The 18,997-nt window shown below is 48.2% G+C and overlaps 1 protein-coding gene across 3 annotated transcripts in view; it reads left to right on the top strand.

Moving 5' to 3' along the window:
* Nucleotides 1-18,997, top strand: part of LOC122368692 (protein madd-4-like) — a 155,569-nt gene that overhangs the window by 104,344 nt on the left and 32,228 nt on the right. For all 3 annotated transcript variants that reach the window (XR_006254279.1, XM_043342885.1, XM_043342884.1), the window contains exons 8-9: nt 1,830-1,925; nt 17,551-17,716. Coding sequence is in view for 2 of the 3 variants with exons in the window: in XM_043342885.1 (XP_043198820.1) it covers nt 1,830-1,925; nt 17,551-17,716 (262 nt within the window). In the remaining variant the exon portion in view is untranslated. The remainder of the gene's footprint in view (nt 1-1,829; nt 1,926-17,550; nt 17,717-18,997) is intronic.

Raw genomic sequence — 18,997 nt, forward strand, 5'->3', positions numbered from 1 at the left:
TATACCAGCTGCGAAGTCGATCCAATCAATTCAAAATGTCATTCTCAAAGCGCCTCGACGCGACGACCAACGTTTTGTACACAAATGTAAACTCAGTGCTGAGTTGGTTTTCCAGTGTCCAATAGTAAACTGCCATTTCGCCATTTGATTGCTTTTTGGCCCAGACAAGAAGCTCTCTTTAGCGTTTATACGATCGGCCGATGGTTTTTATGCGTCATAGCGTTGAGTTGTATGGGGGCGCAAACGAGCCGCTCTCTGCTTCTTTAGCCAAATGACTGTTGCGACCGGCTCCATTACGGATCACAAAATGTGACCTATAGGCTCTATGAATGTTTTTGCAGAGTAAACATTGCAGCCGAAAATGAACTAGTGAAACGTTTTCAAGCTGAACATGTCAGTCATAGTTCATAGCTATAATTTATGCATGTAGGAGTACTGATACTACAGCCAAACTTTTTTGCAATTCTTTTTTTGTAAAGGCCACATGGGGCACATCGCTGAAAGTGCATTTGGGCATGCTCGTCCGTATGCTAAAATATGATGAGCTATTGAAATGAAGAAGCGTATATTATGTAATGTAATATTTCCACTTTTTTCGTTATTTAGTGCTGAGTTTGTGAAATAAAAAACAAAATGAGGCAACAGCTCTGGCATAGCTGTTGGCCGCAACTCGTTTTCATGAATATACTGGCATAAGACCAAAAAGCGATCGATAATATATTGTCGATAACACATTTATCATGTGTATGCTAACGCGCGGCTATATAGGTGACCATTTTACCATATAGACAAGTCTATAGCGTCGAACCTGCCTAATTCGTCAATATAGCAACGGAGCCTGAGAACGCCCTCTGATGAAACAATTCGACGAGCTCCAGCATCCATCAGAGAAACTTCGAATTGACAAAGATCTGTAGCTTTCAACGAGTTAACTTGCCACAGCCATCCATCAGGCCAGTTCTCATTACAAGAGAGCAGGAACTGCTGCTGAATCATACCGCGCCGCGCCAGTGTTCCGGCTCTGAAAAATGCACCTCCCAGACCACATTTGCATGAGAATCGGTCGAGACGGCCAAGCCAATTTCAAAGCCGCTGCAGCTTGGTCACGTTTCAATTCCTCGCGAGATGCTGAAATGGAACTCTGGGACATTTTTTAGCTTTCACAGCTATAAAAATGCAGGCTATTCATAGCAGTAGTGGTGTCATTTGTAATCGCAAAGCAATGGAGAGTGATATGAGCTGTAAAGGAAAACCTCAATTGACATTGTTATGACCAATGTTACAGAAGACATCATAAATTAAAATGGCACTCGCCACCGATGCTCATTGATCAGTCCACATCTCTTTGTTATTTTTATCAAATATGACTATAATGGATGTTACTTACATGATAAACTATAAAGCTTTGCTCTTAAAGTTTCCAAAATTCGAACAAATTCAATGAAGCACTGCGACCAAATGCCGCCTTCCCTTGTTAACAATTCATAAGCTTAGGACAAGGAGACTCAGATCAATCCTTGCAGAACAAGCAATCTTATGGATCTTTCATAAAACTGAAATATTTTAAATACCTCACTCTCCCTCTCTTTCTCCCTCTCTTCCCCTTTTTCCCCTCACTTTCTCTCCTCTCTTTCTCTTCTCTCTTTTTCTCCTTCCGTCTCTCTCTCTCTTTCTCTCTCTCTCTTTCTCTCTCTCTCTCTCTCTCTCTCTCTCTCTCTCTCTCTCTCTCTCTCTCTCTCTCTCTCCCCCTCCATCTCTCCTATTTCACCTCTATCTATCTCGCCCCATCGCTCACTCGCTTTTCTGACCTAGACGTGAACGTTCAACAGGTCTCTGAGGCACGCTGCAGTGGCAATCGTCCCACCAGCCAGGAACCGTGCAACTTCGTCGCCTGTCCCAAATGGTACCAGGGGCCCTGGTCGCAGGTATGTCGTGGTGTGCTTGCGTATTGTTTTGTTGTTTATGCGCAACTGGGATTTAAAACATGTGAGTTTATTTATGTCTAGTTCTATAATTTGCGAGTGAGATACAAAACCAAAAAATGTTCTTATAGATTTATCCCAGTCTGTTTCTTTCAAGTGTGGGTGTGTCGTGAAATATGAAATCCAGTACCTTGTTCGATTCCGATCCGCAATAAAGATAAAACGTTCGCCAGACACCGGAGGCTCGCATGCATTTGGTGTATTACCATGGGATCAATGCTCGAACAAAATATATGGCCTACCGCACGTCTGCTCCGCCCTGATGGGTTGGCCGGTACTGCGCACTGTCTGTCCATAGTTTTACCCCGTCGTTGTAATCGTAAATCGCATCGGCACAAAAGCACTTGCATCAGCCTGTCGGAACCAGTGTAAGCTCAAAACTCGTCACAAAGTGCCTCAGATCCGGCTGAACTTACAATCCGGAACTAACCTCACTGAAAGTCGCCTAAGGGCATCCTCTCTCACTTCCAAACAACCGGGCTGAACTGCAGAGTGCAGATGGTCATGGTCTGGGGACCTTGCCAGTGGTCAAACGCCTCCACTTTTGGGAACTGTGCATGAATGACTGGCGTTTGGGTGAGCGGCACGTTTGATTTGCGTCCCCGCAGAGGTGGTATGAGTGCAGGTGTTCCTGATCCAGTGGCCATGCCGCCGGGAGTGCAGCTGCCACCGCTGCTTTAGAGCAAATATTTGTCGCTGCATCGTTTAACCTTTGTGGCGCCGCATTGCTGATTAAACTCGAGCAGCGGCTGTGGTGATTCGGCCGCTCTTGCCTATGGATGATCAAATGGTCAATTTTGTGTGATGGCAACGTTTCTATTGCCATAATACAGTACAAGCCGGTGCTCCCCTAAAAACCTTAACCCTCGCCCGCACATGCCATTTTCCCATCCTAGAACGCACATGGAGGGGGGGGGGGGTGCCATCCCCCCCGCGCCATTTCGTTCCTATTGGAGATAGAGCTTAGCGGTAAAGACCAAAAAGATTCTTTGGGAAGAGACGAATCCAGTGATACCCAGTTTTACCTCCTCAGGTCAGTCATTGACCTTCCAGGTCAGGTCAAACTTAAAAATGTTGCTGTTTTGGGTCACCGTTGGATATCAAGTGCGTTGCTTATCATATACCGATGACGATGCCGTTTTCTGGTGCCAAGCCAGCTAGAACCTCTTTGTGACACTACCCGACCAGGTTTTTGCTGCTGAGGTCATTTTAGGTCAAGTTAGGTCAAGGTCAATTATATGTGTTTGTATGTCTGTGTGTGTCTGTGTGTATACTGATGTGTGCACCGATTGTTTATGTGTCCATATTACATGAAATCATGATCTGAGAAGCTTTTGCTAAAAATGCAGTCAAAAAACTTCACAAAAAGTAAATTCCGCGTGCCTAAAACGCAATTATCTTAGATGACCTAGGTTGACCTTGACCTTGACCTTGACATCTGTACATCGTCGAACAACATGTTTTATGATAGGTGGGAGGTAAGACTGGCAAAAAAGGCCGAAATCAAGGTGTCAAAAGCTCACAAGGCCCATAGCCAACGCAAGATGTTGAGGATTGGCCATTTGGGTCAAGACATGACCTGAAAAACAAGGTCATATCTCCGAAACCAAAAACCACAGAAACTTGAAATTTTTAGTGGACATCAAAAAAGGATAGAGGAGCAGCTATACGAAAAATCAGCCTTCTAGCTCTAAAAATGTTGAGTGCAGAGCAGAAAGACTACCTGGGGGGGGTGGCAACCAACCCCCCCCCCCCCCATGTGCGGGCGAGGGTTAAAAGTCAGTTTTTAAGACGACAGCGCACACGGTTGAAAAATTGTCATCTTCCAAACATCACTAATAACATTAAATTTGAGCATCAAAACTCAGGCAGATATAAATTGTCATCTTAGTTCTTGTTACGTAACAATGCTTCTTATTATATATAAATGAACGTAGAATCTCAATTAACATGAATGATAAATAATGCTCCCAAATATATGCAACTGCGAACGCGTGCACATCTTTCCAAACGTCGACATGGATGGACAACCTCGCCTATTCGGCGTGTCACGTCATTGCAGCGTGCGGGTGCCGGAGCCTTGGTCACGTTTTTCGCTCCTCAAGGCGTGTGGCCTGGCTCGAGACGCTTTTGACACCGATCGTTGGCAATTAGTAGCTCTCTAATGATCTAGGGTAGGTCGGGAAAAAGCGGCGGGAACGAGCTCAGTTCCAGACCGGAATGAGCCGCGGGTGCTGTCGAGACAGCAGGCTCGGCGGTCGATGTTATTACGACAGGTGGGGCAACGTTAAGGAGATTTTCTCGGTATTGCGGGATGATGCTGAAGTCAAACAGACAACAGTGGAACTGATGAACAGGCCATACTGAGCAGATGGCGTTTTTTTATATCACAGGGGTCAGGGAGAGTATGTAACTTATGTCTCATAGTTCATACACAGGCACCTTTTACATATAGCTGTATGGTTTGCTAAATTACGCAAAAAAAATAGCGATTGCTGGGTCAATGTGTCAGTCTCAATAGCAACACTGGTTGTGATACGAGCTGGATGATGACATTTAATTCAATGACGCTTAAAAGTGATTAAAAGCTTGCCCAAAGACGCATAGCTTCAGGAACTACAATGTTATTCTTTGTGCTAGAAGCACTGTGCATTGCCATCTTGTATTACCAGCTGACAATGAAATAATGGCAGCAGCTTCCCCACCGTCTGCAGCACTGCAGCACGGTCGGCCCTCTGGCTCGTGTGCGTCGCTGCCGGGCCGGCCCTCCGAGTGATCAGCGGCCAGTGTTGTTTTCCTCGGCGCCGCTCGGCCGTCCCTCAAATGGAGAGCTGTCCGGCCCGCCTCCCAGCTCCGACAGACGGACGGGCAAGAACGAGCTAACTCGATAACGAAACGCCCCGCGCCCGGCGCCGGGGCGTCGCGCCGGCCGGGGCGTCAAGACGAGAAGAGAAAGCAACAAGAAATGTTTGGCAATTCATTCATTTTGCAGACGTGATATCCTCCCTTCTTTTGTCTTTTCTCAGAAGCACTAGTGTCAACTGCTTTGTAACACAGAATGTATCATGACATTATCTTACCATTGGTCAAGTTATATATCTTGTGATGAAGAAATCCTGTCAGCTCTTTCTTATTCAACTGATGCTTGCTTGATTCGCCAAGCATGCATGCTTTTGGAAAAATGCTAACATTTTTACCAATTCTGTACCGAAGCAAAACTGTAGGTAATGATCTGTCGACTGTCCCCTATAGCATTAGCTTCTAAATCACAAACAATTTCAGACGCTATTAAAATGAGCTTTCCTTTCTGGCGCATCCTTTGGCTTTCCGTTGGCGATTACCTCCCGCGCCCTGGCCGCGGGCTGACCGCACCAGGGCCGGCCAGTGGCCATCATCGTTCGACCGTAAGCCGCGGGACCGGTGGCCCGCTCAGCTCGTCGAAAGCGACGACGGCCCAACTGTATTGCCTCGCGACGATCCGGCCGGCCCCAGTGGCGACGCCGACTGTAAATTCTGATCCCAGCGCCTCCGTGCTGTCTAATCTTGAATGGTTGCAGCTTTTGCGGCGGCCATTTGTTTGAGCGGTTATTTCTGGGGACAGATCTCATTCGCTCGGCTGGCCAGCAGGACAAATTTCCGCCAAGATCGCGGGATCAGGCGGAGCCTTTACGAGGATCGTCTCAGGGTCTTCTGGTGAACGGCGGCTCTAGCCGCAGTAGATGGTTTGCATTCGCTCCCCCCTGTTTGCTCTTGACTGTGAATTGTTTACGGATTTTCTAGGGAAACTTCTCTGAAATGGGCTTCAAACTTTCCGCAGACGGCTCAATTGCTTGCATGTATTTTGAGTGCAGTGTCCTGTTTTTCTTATATTGGTTAAATTTGTTTTTCAACAACTGGGTTGCATTCTGGCTAGGTTCAATGAAATAAATATAACTCTCTGGATGATGATCTGAGCGTACCAGCCTACCGAAAGAGACGATGGAACACATTCCAGTATGAAAGACACGTTCGCGTATTCATGGACTTTGTTAAATCCGTCAGATTGATCCTGATCGAGGCGTCAAATCTACCCTGGCATCTGATTTCCCCTATGCATATAGCCCCTCATAGCCTGAGGTCTGGATAGCCTTCCAATCGAAGCAGACGGAGGTCTGAATAGCTGTCCAAGTGTCCAGTCCGAACAGACAGATCTGACTGGCCTTTCAATCTAAGCAGCCTGAGACCTGATTAGTCATCCAGTCTGGACAGAATCTAGTCTACCTTCTGGACCTCCAGCTGGAGCAGGTTCCCTTCCATCTGTTTGCTCACTCTTCCACACCTACGGGATTTTAGCAGCCCTATAGTACACCGCTCCAGCCGGACCTTAGCCGCTCACCTCTCTCGGCCTAGTGCACCGCGCTGCTCCCCAATCGATACGGCGGCGGGCGCACGCCACAAGTTTCGAACGGAGCACGTCTCGGCCACGCCTCGGGCGACGTTCGAGCACGTCTCAGGCGACGTTCGAGCACGTCTCGGGCGACGTTCGAGCACGCCTCGGGTGACGGTGGGACACGTCTCGGCTGAGCCTCGCACACCACCGGAGAGCACGGTGGAAGTGTTTTGAGAGGCACGGAACGTTTAGGACGTGCGCCAGTCACAGACAATTGTTTCACGGGCGTGCCGGTGCTGTGAGCAGCGTAAAGTAGAGCTGGCTTCAGCTGAAAATGGATTACTGGCCTCACTGGCTGCAGTTCTGGTACGTGTTACCGAAACTCTGAGCTACCGGCACGCTCAAGAAGGCTAAATTAATTATGCTCAAGGCTAATATTATCTCTTATTTTTGTTCAGCTCGGATCGACATCAATGTTAAGGTCACGTATATAGATCAAGCTGTATCAATCGGATTAGCAATAGAGGAGTGGTACCGGCTTTTTTTCGTTATGCTTGGTGTTCTGGATTATGATAATTATTAATCGAATCTTAGCGGCCTGACAGGACACTATCCCGGTTCTTTGATATGAAAATATGACAAAGTACGGTCCGAAGACACACGAGGGATCTGGTAAAAAAAAAATGATGAAGAACACAGTTGTTTCGTTTTTCATCTCCATAAGTTTGACCGTTGATATCTGGCGAAAGACTACGCACGGCATCTCTTTGCCGTAAGTGTATCTTGAGTTGGCCTTTTATGTTTTGATCTAACTTTGCCCATCCTGTTTACGCACTGGTTTCATAAATAATTTTGTTAAACTTGGGTTGTTTATACGCCTAGCTGGCAGCAGCAATAGCCATACCTACACAACCAGTATTTTTGTTTAACAGTATGCATAACATGCATCTCATAAGGTTACGCGATATAGGTTTTCGAGTATCTGCTAGCGTTTCTACATAGTTTTGAAAAGAGTTTAACCATTCATACAAGCCCTTAAGCTGGCCGATGGCAAATGTCAAATGCTATACTTAAACAGTTTCATCGAGCGAATGTCTCGTACATTGCGTTCGTAGTTAGCCATATAGACTGGGTCGTCCTCCTATCGATGCACCAGCAGCGTGCCATTAAAGTTAATTCGGTTTGGGCCTGATCGAAATCACTCGAAGTCCCCAAGTGGCTGTAACAGCTAGGCGGTCCAGCCGCTTCGTCCAGTGTCCTTTTTTATTTCCATTTTATTCTGAAACTGTGACGCCGTTCAATACGCGAAGACCTGAGCCAGCCCGAGCGTTCCTCGCCTTAGGGTGTTCTTTTTCGGTTTTGTCGTCGGTTCACGCGACACTTCAGAGCTATAAAGTACGAATCTTGCATCAGGGGCGATCAAAGTGTGCAGTTTTGAGCACGAAAAAGAGTAAAGAGAAAGATATATTCCTTATCATTTTAGGTACTAGGAAGTGAGTCCATGTTCAGAAGCCCTTAATTTGTGTTAGATAGCGTGAAGTACTCGTATTCTGTTCTTCTGCATGTTGTTTGAGCAGCTTCCGCTGGAGACTGTTTCACTTAGTGATCTTTGATCACAATGCATTTGTAATCCCCATAAGAAGCACATGACGTTCATAAGTCGGCTGCATACCTAATATAACCGGTTGTGGATGAGCGTGATCTTATCGTTCTAACAAAAGATGCAAATCCTTATTTAGGTAACTACTTTGTGTGCCGTCCACACTATCCTCAAGAAACATGTAAAATCGTTTTGGCACACATTTTCTTGCAAGCAGCATTGGTTTCAATAGCCTTTGAGAAAAGGTTAAAAACGCCTTCTAACTAATTCAACGTCAGGATCCGGTGGCCGGCTGTACAGTTCCATTGAGCAGAACCCATCAATGTTGTTTTTGCTGCAGGAAACGAAAGACCTTTCCACTGTTCAACTAGTCGGCGTGGCACACTAATTTCGAATCGGTCATCATGTTTTTGGGTGCATGGTAAAGTGAATCACATCACAGTTAATGTAAGAATTGTTTTACGATAATTACAAATGCTTTTCCGGAAAGCTAACATGCTTATGGAGAGAGCACGATAAAACATTGTACGCGGAGTGAGGATGGGCCCCGAATCTCGACATTCGACAAGTGTGTTAGAATATAAGTTATAAATACGTGTGTTTGGACAAAAGCTATTCACGTATTATTGAGAAATTGAGTAAAATAAATTAACCAGCACGCAGTAGTTCTGGCGGCGTATTTCTCACCGCCTGCGTTTTACCGTGAAGTTACTACACTACTCTGCTGTAAGGCGTGTAAATGGCTGACAGGTTGTGTGCCTAACAAATGTTTATGGGTCACGCTATCGCTTCCCCGCGGCGCTAAATGAAGAATGACTCAAGTTTGTCACCGCGGCTATCGACTGATGAATTTAAGCTAGGCAGGTACCCGGCATATTTCACCTCCTTCGCACGAGTTTAACCGCACGTTTGAAAGTTATGCGTAAACTTGCGTGCTCAGGCAGGTTGAAAGTGGAAGGTATGATGGTTTTGAGTCATAAATAGCAGTCAAAATTTACTCTGCTGACGAATTGCTTCAGAATGTGATTGAATTTTTTCGAGCAGCCGCTAAGCACCGCGCACGCAGTGTTCTTCATCCTACGTCTCTACCATCCAGCATCATCCCCCTCCCGCTGCCCTGCGGAGCCCTCTCCCCCTCTCTCTACAGACAATCGGCCGTGATAAACCGTCCTCTACCCGAATATTGGCCCTAGACAGCGCCGGGCCGCCACCGAATTATAGATCGGCCCGAAATTGGCCTGCGAAGCGCAGCCGAATCACGTGCTATAAATCGACGCTCTGCTCGGGGCTCGCGGCTGGCACATAGAACCGGAGCCGACCTGGCGACTGGTTGAGAGAGTCTGCTGCCAGGCAGGCACTGACCTCTGGGAGTCACACTGAGATGATAGAGCTACAGGCTGTGCATGAACGATTGAATGAATCAGTGACTAAATGCATTGAAAACTTGCAGTCTGGACTTCTTGGGATGCTTATAAGGCGTCGTCTCCATTGGTGCTCTGATAAGAATGGGATCGGCTGATGCCTTCCGAGACTCGCTTAGTGAGGCGGTTCCTGGACCTGGAATCTTCGTGAGAATGAATTGGCTGTCGCCATGCTGCCTTCGTGCGACAGTGCAGCTGCTGTTACGAACCCGTCACGCGGGTGACCTTTTGGAGACAGCGAGAAACAGAAGCATGTCCTGGCCAATCAAAAAGTAAAATGACATGAGCTTAATTGCAGACATGTGCTTGGATCCGGAAAAATGGATCTGAGATCCGATCCCATGGATCCCGATCCGAGATCCATTCAGATCATAGATCCAACCCCTCAATTTTGTCGAGAGATCTACTGGGATCATAGATCTGACCCTTCAATTTTGTCGCTAGATCCACTCGGATCATAGATCCGGCTCCCCAGTTTTGTCGTGAGATCCATTGGGATCATAGCTCATAGGTGCTCAAAATGTTAACAACTTTCTTTCATAAGAAGTTATGAATACCAAAGTATGGTTAGAAACAATTTTATATGTACAAAGGCCTTATTAGTAAAGGCATCCAGTTACATTATACAGAATACAAAATAAAGGAGGCTCATGACGGTCACAACTTGAGAGAATTGAGTGACATGAAGATTGTTACCAACAGAAAAGTTTGCATTAACAATGAACATAGAGGTAAGTCAAAGTAATGACTAATGAACAATACATTACTAGGTACCTACCACATCACAATTCATGTTAGAATCTACATAATGATATTGATAAGACAATCTTGCATTAGACAACCATGAGGCTTTCCAGTTTCCAGCTAACACAATTGATTGATAAACAATAAAAGATGATACTGACACAAGTGGCTTGGTTGGGTAAAGATATTTCAATCTATTGAAAGAAATATTTGATAAAATAAACTGAGATATTAACAAAAGTATAAAAATATTCTGCGGAAGCGTGGGAAGCGAAATATCTCAATTGTAATGGCCTTGGATATTTACCGTAAAATGATTATTCAGTATCTAAATAGAACTCGTGACGTCATTTCAAATAACAAATGAGCTAAGCGTTCTACCTTCGAGTATAATGAAAATAAATAAAAAATGAAACTGGAAATTCAAAAGTCTGGAGTTTTTTCAAAAGAATGTTCATTTTTTTCTACCTCACATAATTTTACGATACGATTGTTTGTGAATATCATCTTTGTAGCGTTGAATTTAATGACGTAAACGTAAGCTAAAACGGTATTAATGGCCCTGAGCCGGGTCGCGCCTTGCATCTTTATTTTATTCACTTTTCAAAAGCATCACAATATCTTACGTCATTAGGTTGAAAGGCCTATTACGGGGAATCTTTTGGAATCATTACGGTTTTAGTCAAATTAAGATTTTTCATTGGTCAAACGATAATGACGTAATAAAAAAATATTACCAAAACGTGAGCTGTGAATTTCGTTTGTCTTTTTTTGGGAGGCTCTCTCATAACGAAAGCACAGCATGGCACCACACGTGCCAAAAGTAGGTAATCTGAAGAAGTTGATGCCATTCTTGAACTTGTAATTTTATTAGGAAAGTATCAGAGGTTGTTTGCTATTCTAACTAAATCGAAATTGTGTTGCACATACTAATAGCTCATACGAACATTCTGGATTGGGGTTTCATACCCATGGCAGAAGTGGATTGCTGGATTATTTTTAACAAAACTGACCTATTTGGCTTCCAGATTTGATTTCCTAACATCTGTCCATAGGCGGCGGAACAGGGGGGGGGGGTGGCACCAGGGTACAGTGCCCCCCATAGATTTTGGCATTTTAACATTAGCCCTATGGCGTTGCATGGAAAGAATGGGACCAAAATGAAAATCTGCAGTGCCCTGCTGCCACTGCATCTGTCTGTGCTGTTTGTCCATTGAATTAAAGTGGCTGTAGCAGTGGCGCAGCCAGGGGGGGTCAGAGGGTCAGCTGACCCCCCCGAAACTTCTGTCAGGGGCCCGCTCGAAAGAGAGAGAGAGAGGGGAGAGGGGTCCTAACCTAATCTAATCGGACGAGCCCGCTTCGAGAAATGCCTACTGGGACACCACGGGTGAGGGGTTGGCCTGCGGCCCCAGGTGGACGGGGCCCGGGTCCCGGGTGGATGGGCCCGGGCCTCCCGTGGATGGGACCAGGCCCCCGGTGGATGGGTCCGGGCCCCCGGGAGAACAGGTCTGGGCCCCCGGGTGGATGGGGCCCGGGGCCCCCGGGAGAACGGGCCCGGGCCCCCTGAGTGGATGGGGCCCGGGCCCCCGGGAGAACGGGTCCGGGCCCCCCGGGTGGATGGGGCCCCCGGTGGATGGGCCCGGGCCCCCGGGAGAACTGGCCCGAGCCCCCTGGGTGGATGGCGCCCGGCCCCCGGGAGAACGGGCCCGGTCCCTTGAGAGAACAGGCCCGGGCCCCCTGGGTGGATGGGGCCCGGGCCCCCGGGTGGATGGGGCCCGGGAGAACGGGCCCGGGCCCCCCGCCGGATGGGTCCGGGCCCCGGGAGAACGGGTCCGGGCCCCCGGGTGGATGGGGCCCGGGCCCCCCCGGTGGATGGGGCCCGGCCCTCAGGAGAACGGGCCCGGGCCCTTGGGGGAACAGGCCCGGGCCCCCTGGGTGGATGGGGCCCGGGCCCCCGGGTAGACGGGGCCCGGGCCACCGGTGGATGGGTCCGGCCCCGGGCCCCGGGTGGACGGGACCCGAACCCCCGGGTGGATGGGGCCCCGGCCCCCTGGTGGACGGGCCCCGGAGCTCCGGGTGGACGGGGCCGGCCCCCGTGTGGATAGGACTCTGGCCCCCGTGTGGATAGGGCTCGGGGCCCCGTGTGGATAGGGCCCGGGCCCCCGGGTGAATGGGGCCCGCTAGAGTGACCCGCTTGCTCCGCAACGCGAATAAGGGGTATTTTCGATCGGTGGGCGTTTGGTTGGTCGTGTCCGTGGGTTATGTATCCATTTCGCAGGGCTGGTAAAAAACCAAATTGCGTCCCCGACCAAAAAATGAGAGCGAAAAATGACCCCGACCTTTTTACGATTCATGTATGCAGGCTGCATGCAACTACGATGCGCGTTTCCTTAGGTTTCATTTCTATATTTTTTTTTACGAGCAGTCATATGTACTAAATTGCTTATCAGACTCGCGCTTCGAAATTTCCAGTTTGTTAATTAAATGTCACGGCATCACTCGGTCAGCGGGTAGCGTAACAGACGAAGAACCCGGAAAGGGTAGGGGGCGCTACGATCGTCGAACAGATGCAGTAGGTGTCGCTATTGTATCGGTAGCTCACAACGACGACGGCTAGAAACTATCGACCCCGCATGAATTTACCATGTCCAACCGGTCCGACCCCGGTTCCGAATCTAGTCGTTTGTCTAGTCGTTTAGCTGGCTACAACTGGTCGTCAATCAACCCCGCTTGAAATAGCACAGCCGACAGCGGGGTCGGTGTCTAAGCGTCTGTTAGTATGTGTTTGATCATCTAGTTTGATTTAGTTTTCGTTAGCAACTGTCGACGGTAGTTTTGCTGTTAACGGAAGTGAGTTGTGGCTACTAATTGTTCATAACCATGTTGTAGGTATGTATTAGGTATAGGGGCTTTATATGTCCTTGTTAAAGGGGATATACGTAGTGGATTCAATGATATCTTTTACTTGCGTTTAGTTTCTGCTTTATTTGAAAGTTATTTATTACTGTAAAAGTTTACTAAGTGTGGTAATTTTGACCCCGGGTACTTGAACTTTTACTGGTACTGTGTCCCCGACGACGTCAATAGGACATAACACTTTACCAGCCCTGCCATTTCGGTCGATTGCCTTCTGACAACTAAGCATTTTGGTTTGGGAAAAAATATCCATCGCATCGAGGAGCTCGTGTCCGATAACCATGCGTTCTACTATAGAACATGCCAAGTGTATTACCTATAACATAGGTTGACGTAGGTTATTGAAAAATGAAAGCCATTGATGAATTACTATGTAGAGGTTTGAAACATTTATATTTGTAAGAATATTGTTGCTCGTCATGCAAAAGCTATGATTGGATATTGGACAAAATTTAATGTTATTTCCAACTATGCCATTTTCAATTGTCAAACGTACCAGGTTGTGCAGCAATACCCGTGTCATTAAGTAAGTCATGAACAAATACCATTTTCTCCAGCGATTTGTGCCACATTGTTTTTGATCAATTAGCTTTTCACAATTTTTCCATGAGAGGCGGTATATTTCTCTTGACAACAGGCGTTTTTTGAACCCGCTCCGCCTGACAGTCACCCGAAAATAGCATTAAGTCCAAAATACGTCCGAAACGTCAATTTTTCAAGCATAAGTGCCCTCATGGGTGCACGTGGCGCGTGCCATCCCTGCACCGCTGACCATTCGATAGCCCGTTCGATTCTCATACACGATACTGTGTTCCCCATGCCGATCGGACCCACGGTTACCGAGATACTGCACGGGGACCGGACCCGTGTCGGGCAAATTTAGCCATTTTCGCTTAATTTTGCAAGCCGAGTTATACATGTAAAGTCTATTATGCGAATTTGCACTTTTTGAGCACGCGCCATGTGCTCACCACCAGCCCGATCGAGCTGAGACCCCTCACAGGCACATTGCCCAATGCCCATACTTGTTCTATAAGTTGCGCAATTTTCATTAGGTGCAACGGTCTGGCCCAGGGCTGCGGAGTTGATGGATTTTAGGGTGACTCCGACTCCGACTCCGGCTTCAAAAATCGACTCCGACTCCGACTCCAACTCCGACTCCGGATGGTTCTAATAAAATCCATATCCTGATATTGAAGTTCATTCAGGTCGGGTCAGGTCAGGTTAGGTCAACCAGTATTCGTACCAGTATCCTGCCGGGTATTCGTACTCGTAGTACCTACGTGTCAACCGCCTCTGACAGCTTCGTAACATGTTACGAAGGCACCAAAACTACTTCTTAAATGTTCAAATGGTTGCTAAAATCGAACTCAGCTCCAAAAAACTAGCCTAGAAACATGCATAACTTGAAAAAGTGTACCGAGGTCATCATAGGCCAATGACCTGACCTGACCTTCAGGGGACATTGACATCACCCTTATGCATGGGAGCAACATCAAATCACATGTTCGAACGCTTGAAACCACGAAAGGGCTGCAAACGTGCGGCTTATGCGGTCCGGCATACGCCGAACTGCGATTCTGGCCAAGCATGGTCTCGGAAAGTAGGTCAAAGGTCATTTGGGTCAGGGTCATGACATTTCTAGGGTAGGTGTAAAATTGATCAGCGCGAGGGTACTGAAAGTTGCGTCGCGATCAGCCGCTTTTTACGCGAGTTATTCGTGAAAAAAACCTTAGGGGGTTGCATCAACCACTCCCCCTCCCTTGTGCCGGCGAGGGTTAAAACTTCTTATGAGCGAATTCACGTAATGAAGAAGAATAAAGGAACAATCTACTACACAGTAGCCAAAAAATGATTTAGGACAGGCACATGGGAGTACTTATTTCTTGTCCGACAGAAGCAGGCAACAGTTCCGATTGCATATATGCTATGCATATTGCGGAAGGGGCACATTTCGGCCTCGAAAGATACGAATTTCATATGTCATAGTAACATATTTCTGTCGTGGTCAATTTGCGCAAAAATGGAACACCGGGTGATTACCGAGCTATGGTTCTATCCAAATTTTCTGATTCAAACTCGCTCAGGGTTAACGTGCAGTTAAAGGGGCCCGCTCAGCAGAATGCGTATGAAATATGGAGATTCTGAAAAATGGGTGGGGGGCCCGCACACTAGGGGGCCCGCTTTGAAGGCGATGACCCCCCCGAAACGAAATCCTGGCTGCGCCACTGGGCTGTAGCTTGTTGATAAAATTGTCATCAGTGCTGTCATGAAAAAGTTACAATTGGTCACAAAAGTAGCAATGTGCATGTTCTTGGTTTATTTTAAATGTAGTACAAATGTTGTTGATTTGAATTCGAATTTAATGTTGATACCTAATGATTACAACTGGTCTTAACCATGTCCACAAGTGACAATTCTCAATTGTATTGCACTGTAAGGTGTACAATTATGTAGGATAAGGGTTTCATTGGCTACATGTTGTCGTGAGATCCATACAGATCATAGCTCCTCCACAAATTTTTGCCCGCTGGATCCACAGAGATCATAGATCCGACCCCTAAATTTTGTCGAGAGATCCATTCGGATCATAGATCCAACCCCTGAATTTTGTCGAGAGATCCACTCGGATCATAGATCCAACCCCTCTATTTTTTAGAGAGATCCACTGAGATCATAGATCCAGCTCTCGGATCCATGCACATGTCTGCTTAATTGTTCCTGTTCCCTAAATTGACTGTTTCTTATGAAAGAGTACAATATCATATTGAAGCGTAATTTTTTAATGTCGGTGTAGGTCGTGACACTACTTGTCAACCACCATTTGTTGTAATGCGCAGTAATGCAGCAATATGTCGTTACTTTTGACATCACGCATGGGATCAGATGCTGTTCCGACGTGGTTCAGCCAAATGCCCGCGAGAGAGTGCTTTCCGAGCAGTATTTGATGGCCTCACCTACCTTTGATCTCAACGGTCGGCGTTCACTGATCCTTGATGTGACCCGTAACGTGCCCTTTCGGGTGCGCCTGGTCACCTGAACCGCCTCATATCTCCCGGCAATGTTCAGTGACCTGTGACGACCCATGTCACGCCCTTCAGCAGTTTTCGATGACCTGTGACCCGATTCGTTCTGTACCTCCGGCGGTGTTAAGTAACTTGACCTGTGTCAAACCTTCCGGCAATTTTGTTTGGTCACCTGTTGCATGACCTTTATCATACCATCCGGCAATATTCATTGACCTGTGAACTGACCTTTGTCATGGCTTCCGGCAATGTGCAGCGACCTGTAACCTGACCCTTGTGATACCTTTCGGCAGTGTTGGGTGACCTGACCCATATCATGTCTTCCGGCAGTGGTCACTGGTCAGTGACCTGTGGTCTGACCCGTGTCATGCCCTCCGGCAGTGTTCGGTGACCTGCGGGTACTCGGGTCAGCAGACTCGGGCCGTGTTCTGTGACCCATGACATGGCCTGCCCCGTGCCATGCCCTCCGGCAGTGTTCGGTGACCTGCGGGGACTCGGGTCAGCAGACTCGGGCAGTGTTCTGTGACCCGTGACCTGACCTGCCCCGTGCCATGCCCTCCGGCAGTGTCCTGTGACCTGACCCGTGTCATGCCCTCCGGCAGTGTTCGGTGACCTGACCTGACCCGTGTCATGCCCTCCGGCAGTGTTCGGTGACCTGCGGGGACTCGGGTCAGCAGACTCGGGCAGTGTTCTGTGACCCGTGACATGGCCTGCCCCGTGCCATGCCCTCCGGCAGTGTTCGGTGACCTGCGGGGACTCGGGTCAGCAGACTCGGGCAGTGTTCTGTGACCCGTGACCTGACCTGCCCCGTGCCATGCCCTCCGGCAGTGTCCTGTGACCTGACCCATATCATGTCTTCCGGCAGTGGTCACTGGTCAGTGACCTGTGGCCTGACCCGTGTCATGCCCTCCGGCAGTGTTCGGTGACCTGCGGGGACTCGGGTCAGCAGACTCGGGCAGTGTTCTGTGACCCATGACCTGGCCTGCCCCGTGCCATGCCCTCCGGCAGTGTTCGGTGACCTGCGGGGACTCGGGTCAACAGACTCGGGCAGTGTTCTGTGACCCGTGACCTGACCTGCCCCGTGCCATGCCCTCCGGCAGTGTTCGGTCACCTGCGGGGACTCGGGTCAGCAGACTCGGGCAGTGTTCTGTGACCCGTGACCTGACCTGCCCCGTGCCATGCCCTCCGGCAGTGTTCGGTGACCTGCGGGGACTCGGGTCAACAGACTCGGGCAGTGTTCTGTGACCCGTGACCTGACCTGCCCCGTGCCATGCCCTCCGGCAGTGTTCGGTGACCTGCGGGGACTCGGGTCAGCAGACTCGGGCAGTGTTCTGTGACCCGTGACCTGACCTGCCCCGTGCCATGCCCTCCGGCAGTGTCCTGTGACCTGACCCGTGTCATGCCCTCCGGCAGTGTTCTGTGACCTGACCCGTGTCATGCCCTCCGGCAGTGTTCGGTGACCTGACCTGACCCGTGTCATGCCCTCCGGCAGTGTTCGGTGACCTGCGGGGACTCGGGTCAGCAGACTCGGGCAGTGTTCTGTCGGGACGCTCGCGGTCATCTCAGCGAGGCCTGCGACCCGAAACTGAAGCCCCGGGGCCGCCAACCGTGCTCCAGTCTGATGCCCTGCCCTCTCAGTCAGGTCAAGGACTCACACAGTACGTATACTTTATATCGGGGTGTGGTTAGAGCGTGATGGGTCGCGGAACGTTAGTATATGTGTCCTATGTGTCCAATATCAACATGAAGGCTTATGCGGTATACGGCTTTGGGATTCGCTGTAATTTGTTCATTCAAAATTGCTGTAGAAGACTTGGTTTGATTATTCAGCTGTTGTGTTGTGGGATCTAAACACTATTCAAACTCATTTATTTATTTATGTTTTATAGTAATCCTTTCAACGGAATGACTTCGATAATTGTGAACATTGTTTGCATTGCACTGCATTGTGATTAACTCAGACATTTGTGCGTTGTTAACTATAGAATTATTCGTTTAAGTAAAGCCTGGCTCGATCATATGAAATGTAATGTATGTTGTTGGAGAATTTATTGAAGGCTCAGCTTCGACCATTTCGACCCCATAGTACCGTTACGAGGCATCCTTTTTTGTATGTGTGTGAGCCCGCACCGACTATGTCCGTTTTATTGACTGTTCGCTTCGGTTTCCGGCTAACAAAGAGGCCTTATTTCCTGTATTGCCACCAAACTCGTTTGCGGCCGTAGCTTTTTCGTTCAGCCCACTTGCCATTGTAATTAGGCAATGCCTGACCCATAGCAGACTGCGTCGGCTCCCACAGTTATAATAGCTGCATGAAGTACGTTATCGTATTAGTGGTCTATTGCCTGTATGGTTCACCCATTTTGATGAGCTTTGGCGCGCCGCTTCCGTTGTTGAGATGTTGCGGTTCACGGAAAGTATTTGAACTTCATACGTTACAGATTCCGTACTCAATGACTTTTACAATTACAATGGGATACAGCTATCAGACTCCCTCGAACATTCCAGTCGCATCATTTCTTCTATTTGGCATTTAGTGCCTAGCCTGACCGACCGAAAATCCCGCGGCACTGAAAGTTATCGTTCACCGCTGCCGTATTGGCCAGTCCACGTGCATGCGTGGCCATCAAATCCAGTGCATTGAAAATCCGTTGACTTTCGGTAGGGTAGGTATTGTTTCTTTGAAATGGAGATAGCCTCAAATATAGCCTTTGCAGCTTGGATAAATTACTCGTTGGAACAACCTTTTCAAATCACATGGATAAATTATGTAGACTAAACCGCAGTGAACTTTGTCGCATAAATTGTATGTCATCCCAGTCCACATAGCAGAGTTGCTCGAAGCTAACATGTTCGCCAGTGCTAATTGCCATAATTTGGTCAAAGGTGATGCCGCGATTTTTATTACAAGTTATCTACAGTCTAGAATTTCCCAGGGA

The sequence above is a fragment of the Amphibalanus amphitrite genome, unplaced genomic scaffold (assembly GCF_019059575.1).
Source record: "Amphibalanus amphitrite isolate SeventyFive unplaced genomic scaffold, NRLGWU_Aamphi_draft 000968F_arrow, whole genome shotgun sequence".
Lineage (NCBI taxonomy): Eukaryota > Metazoa > Arthropoda > Thecostraca > Balanomorpha > Balanidae > Amphibalanus > Amphibalanus amphitrite.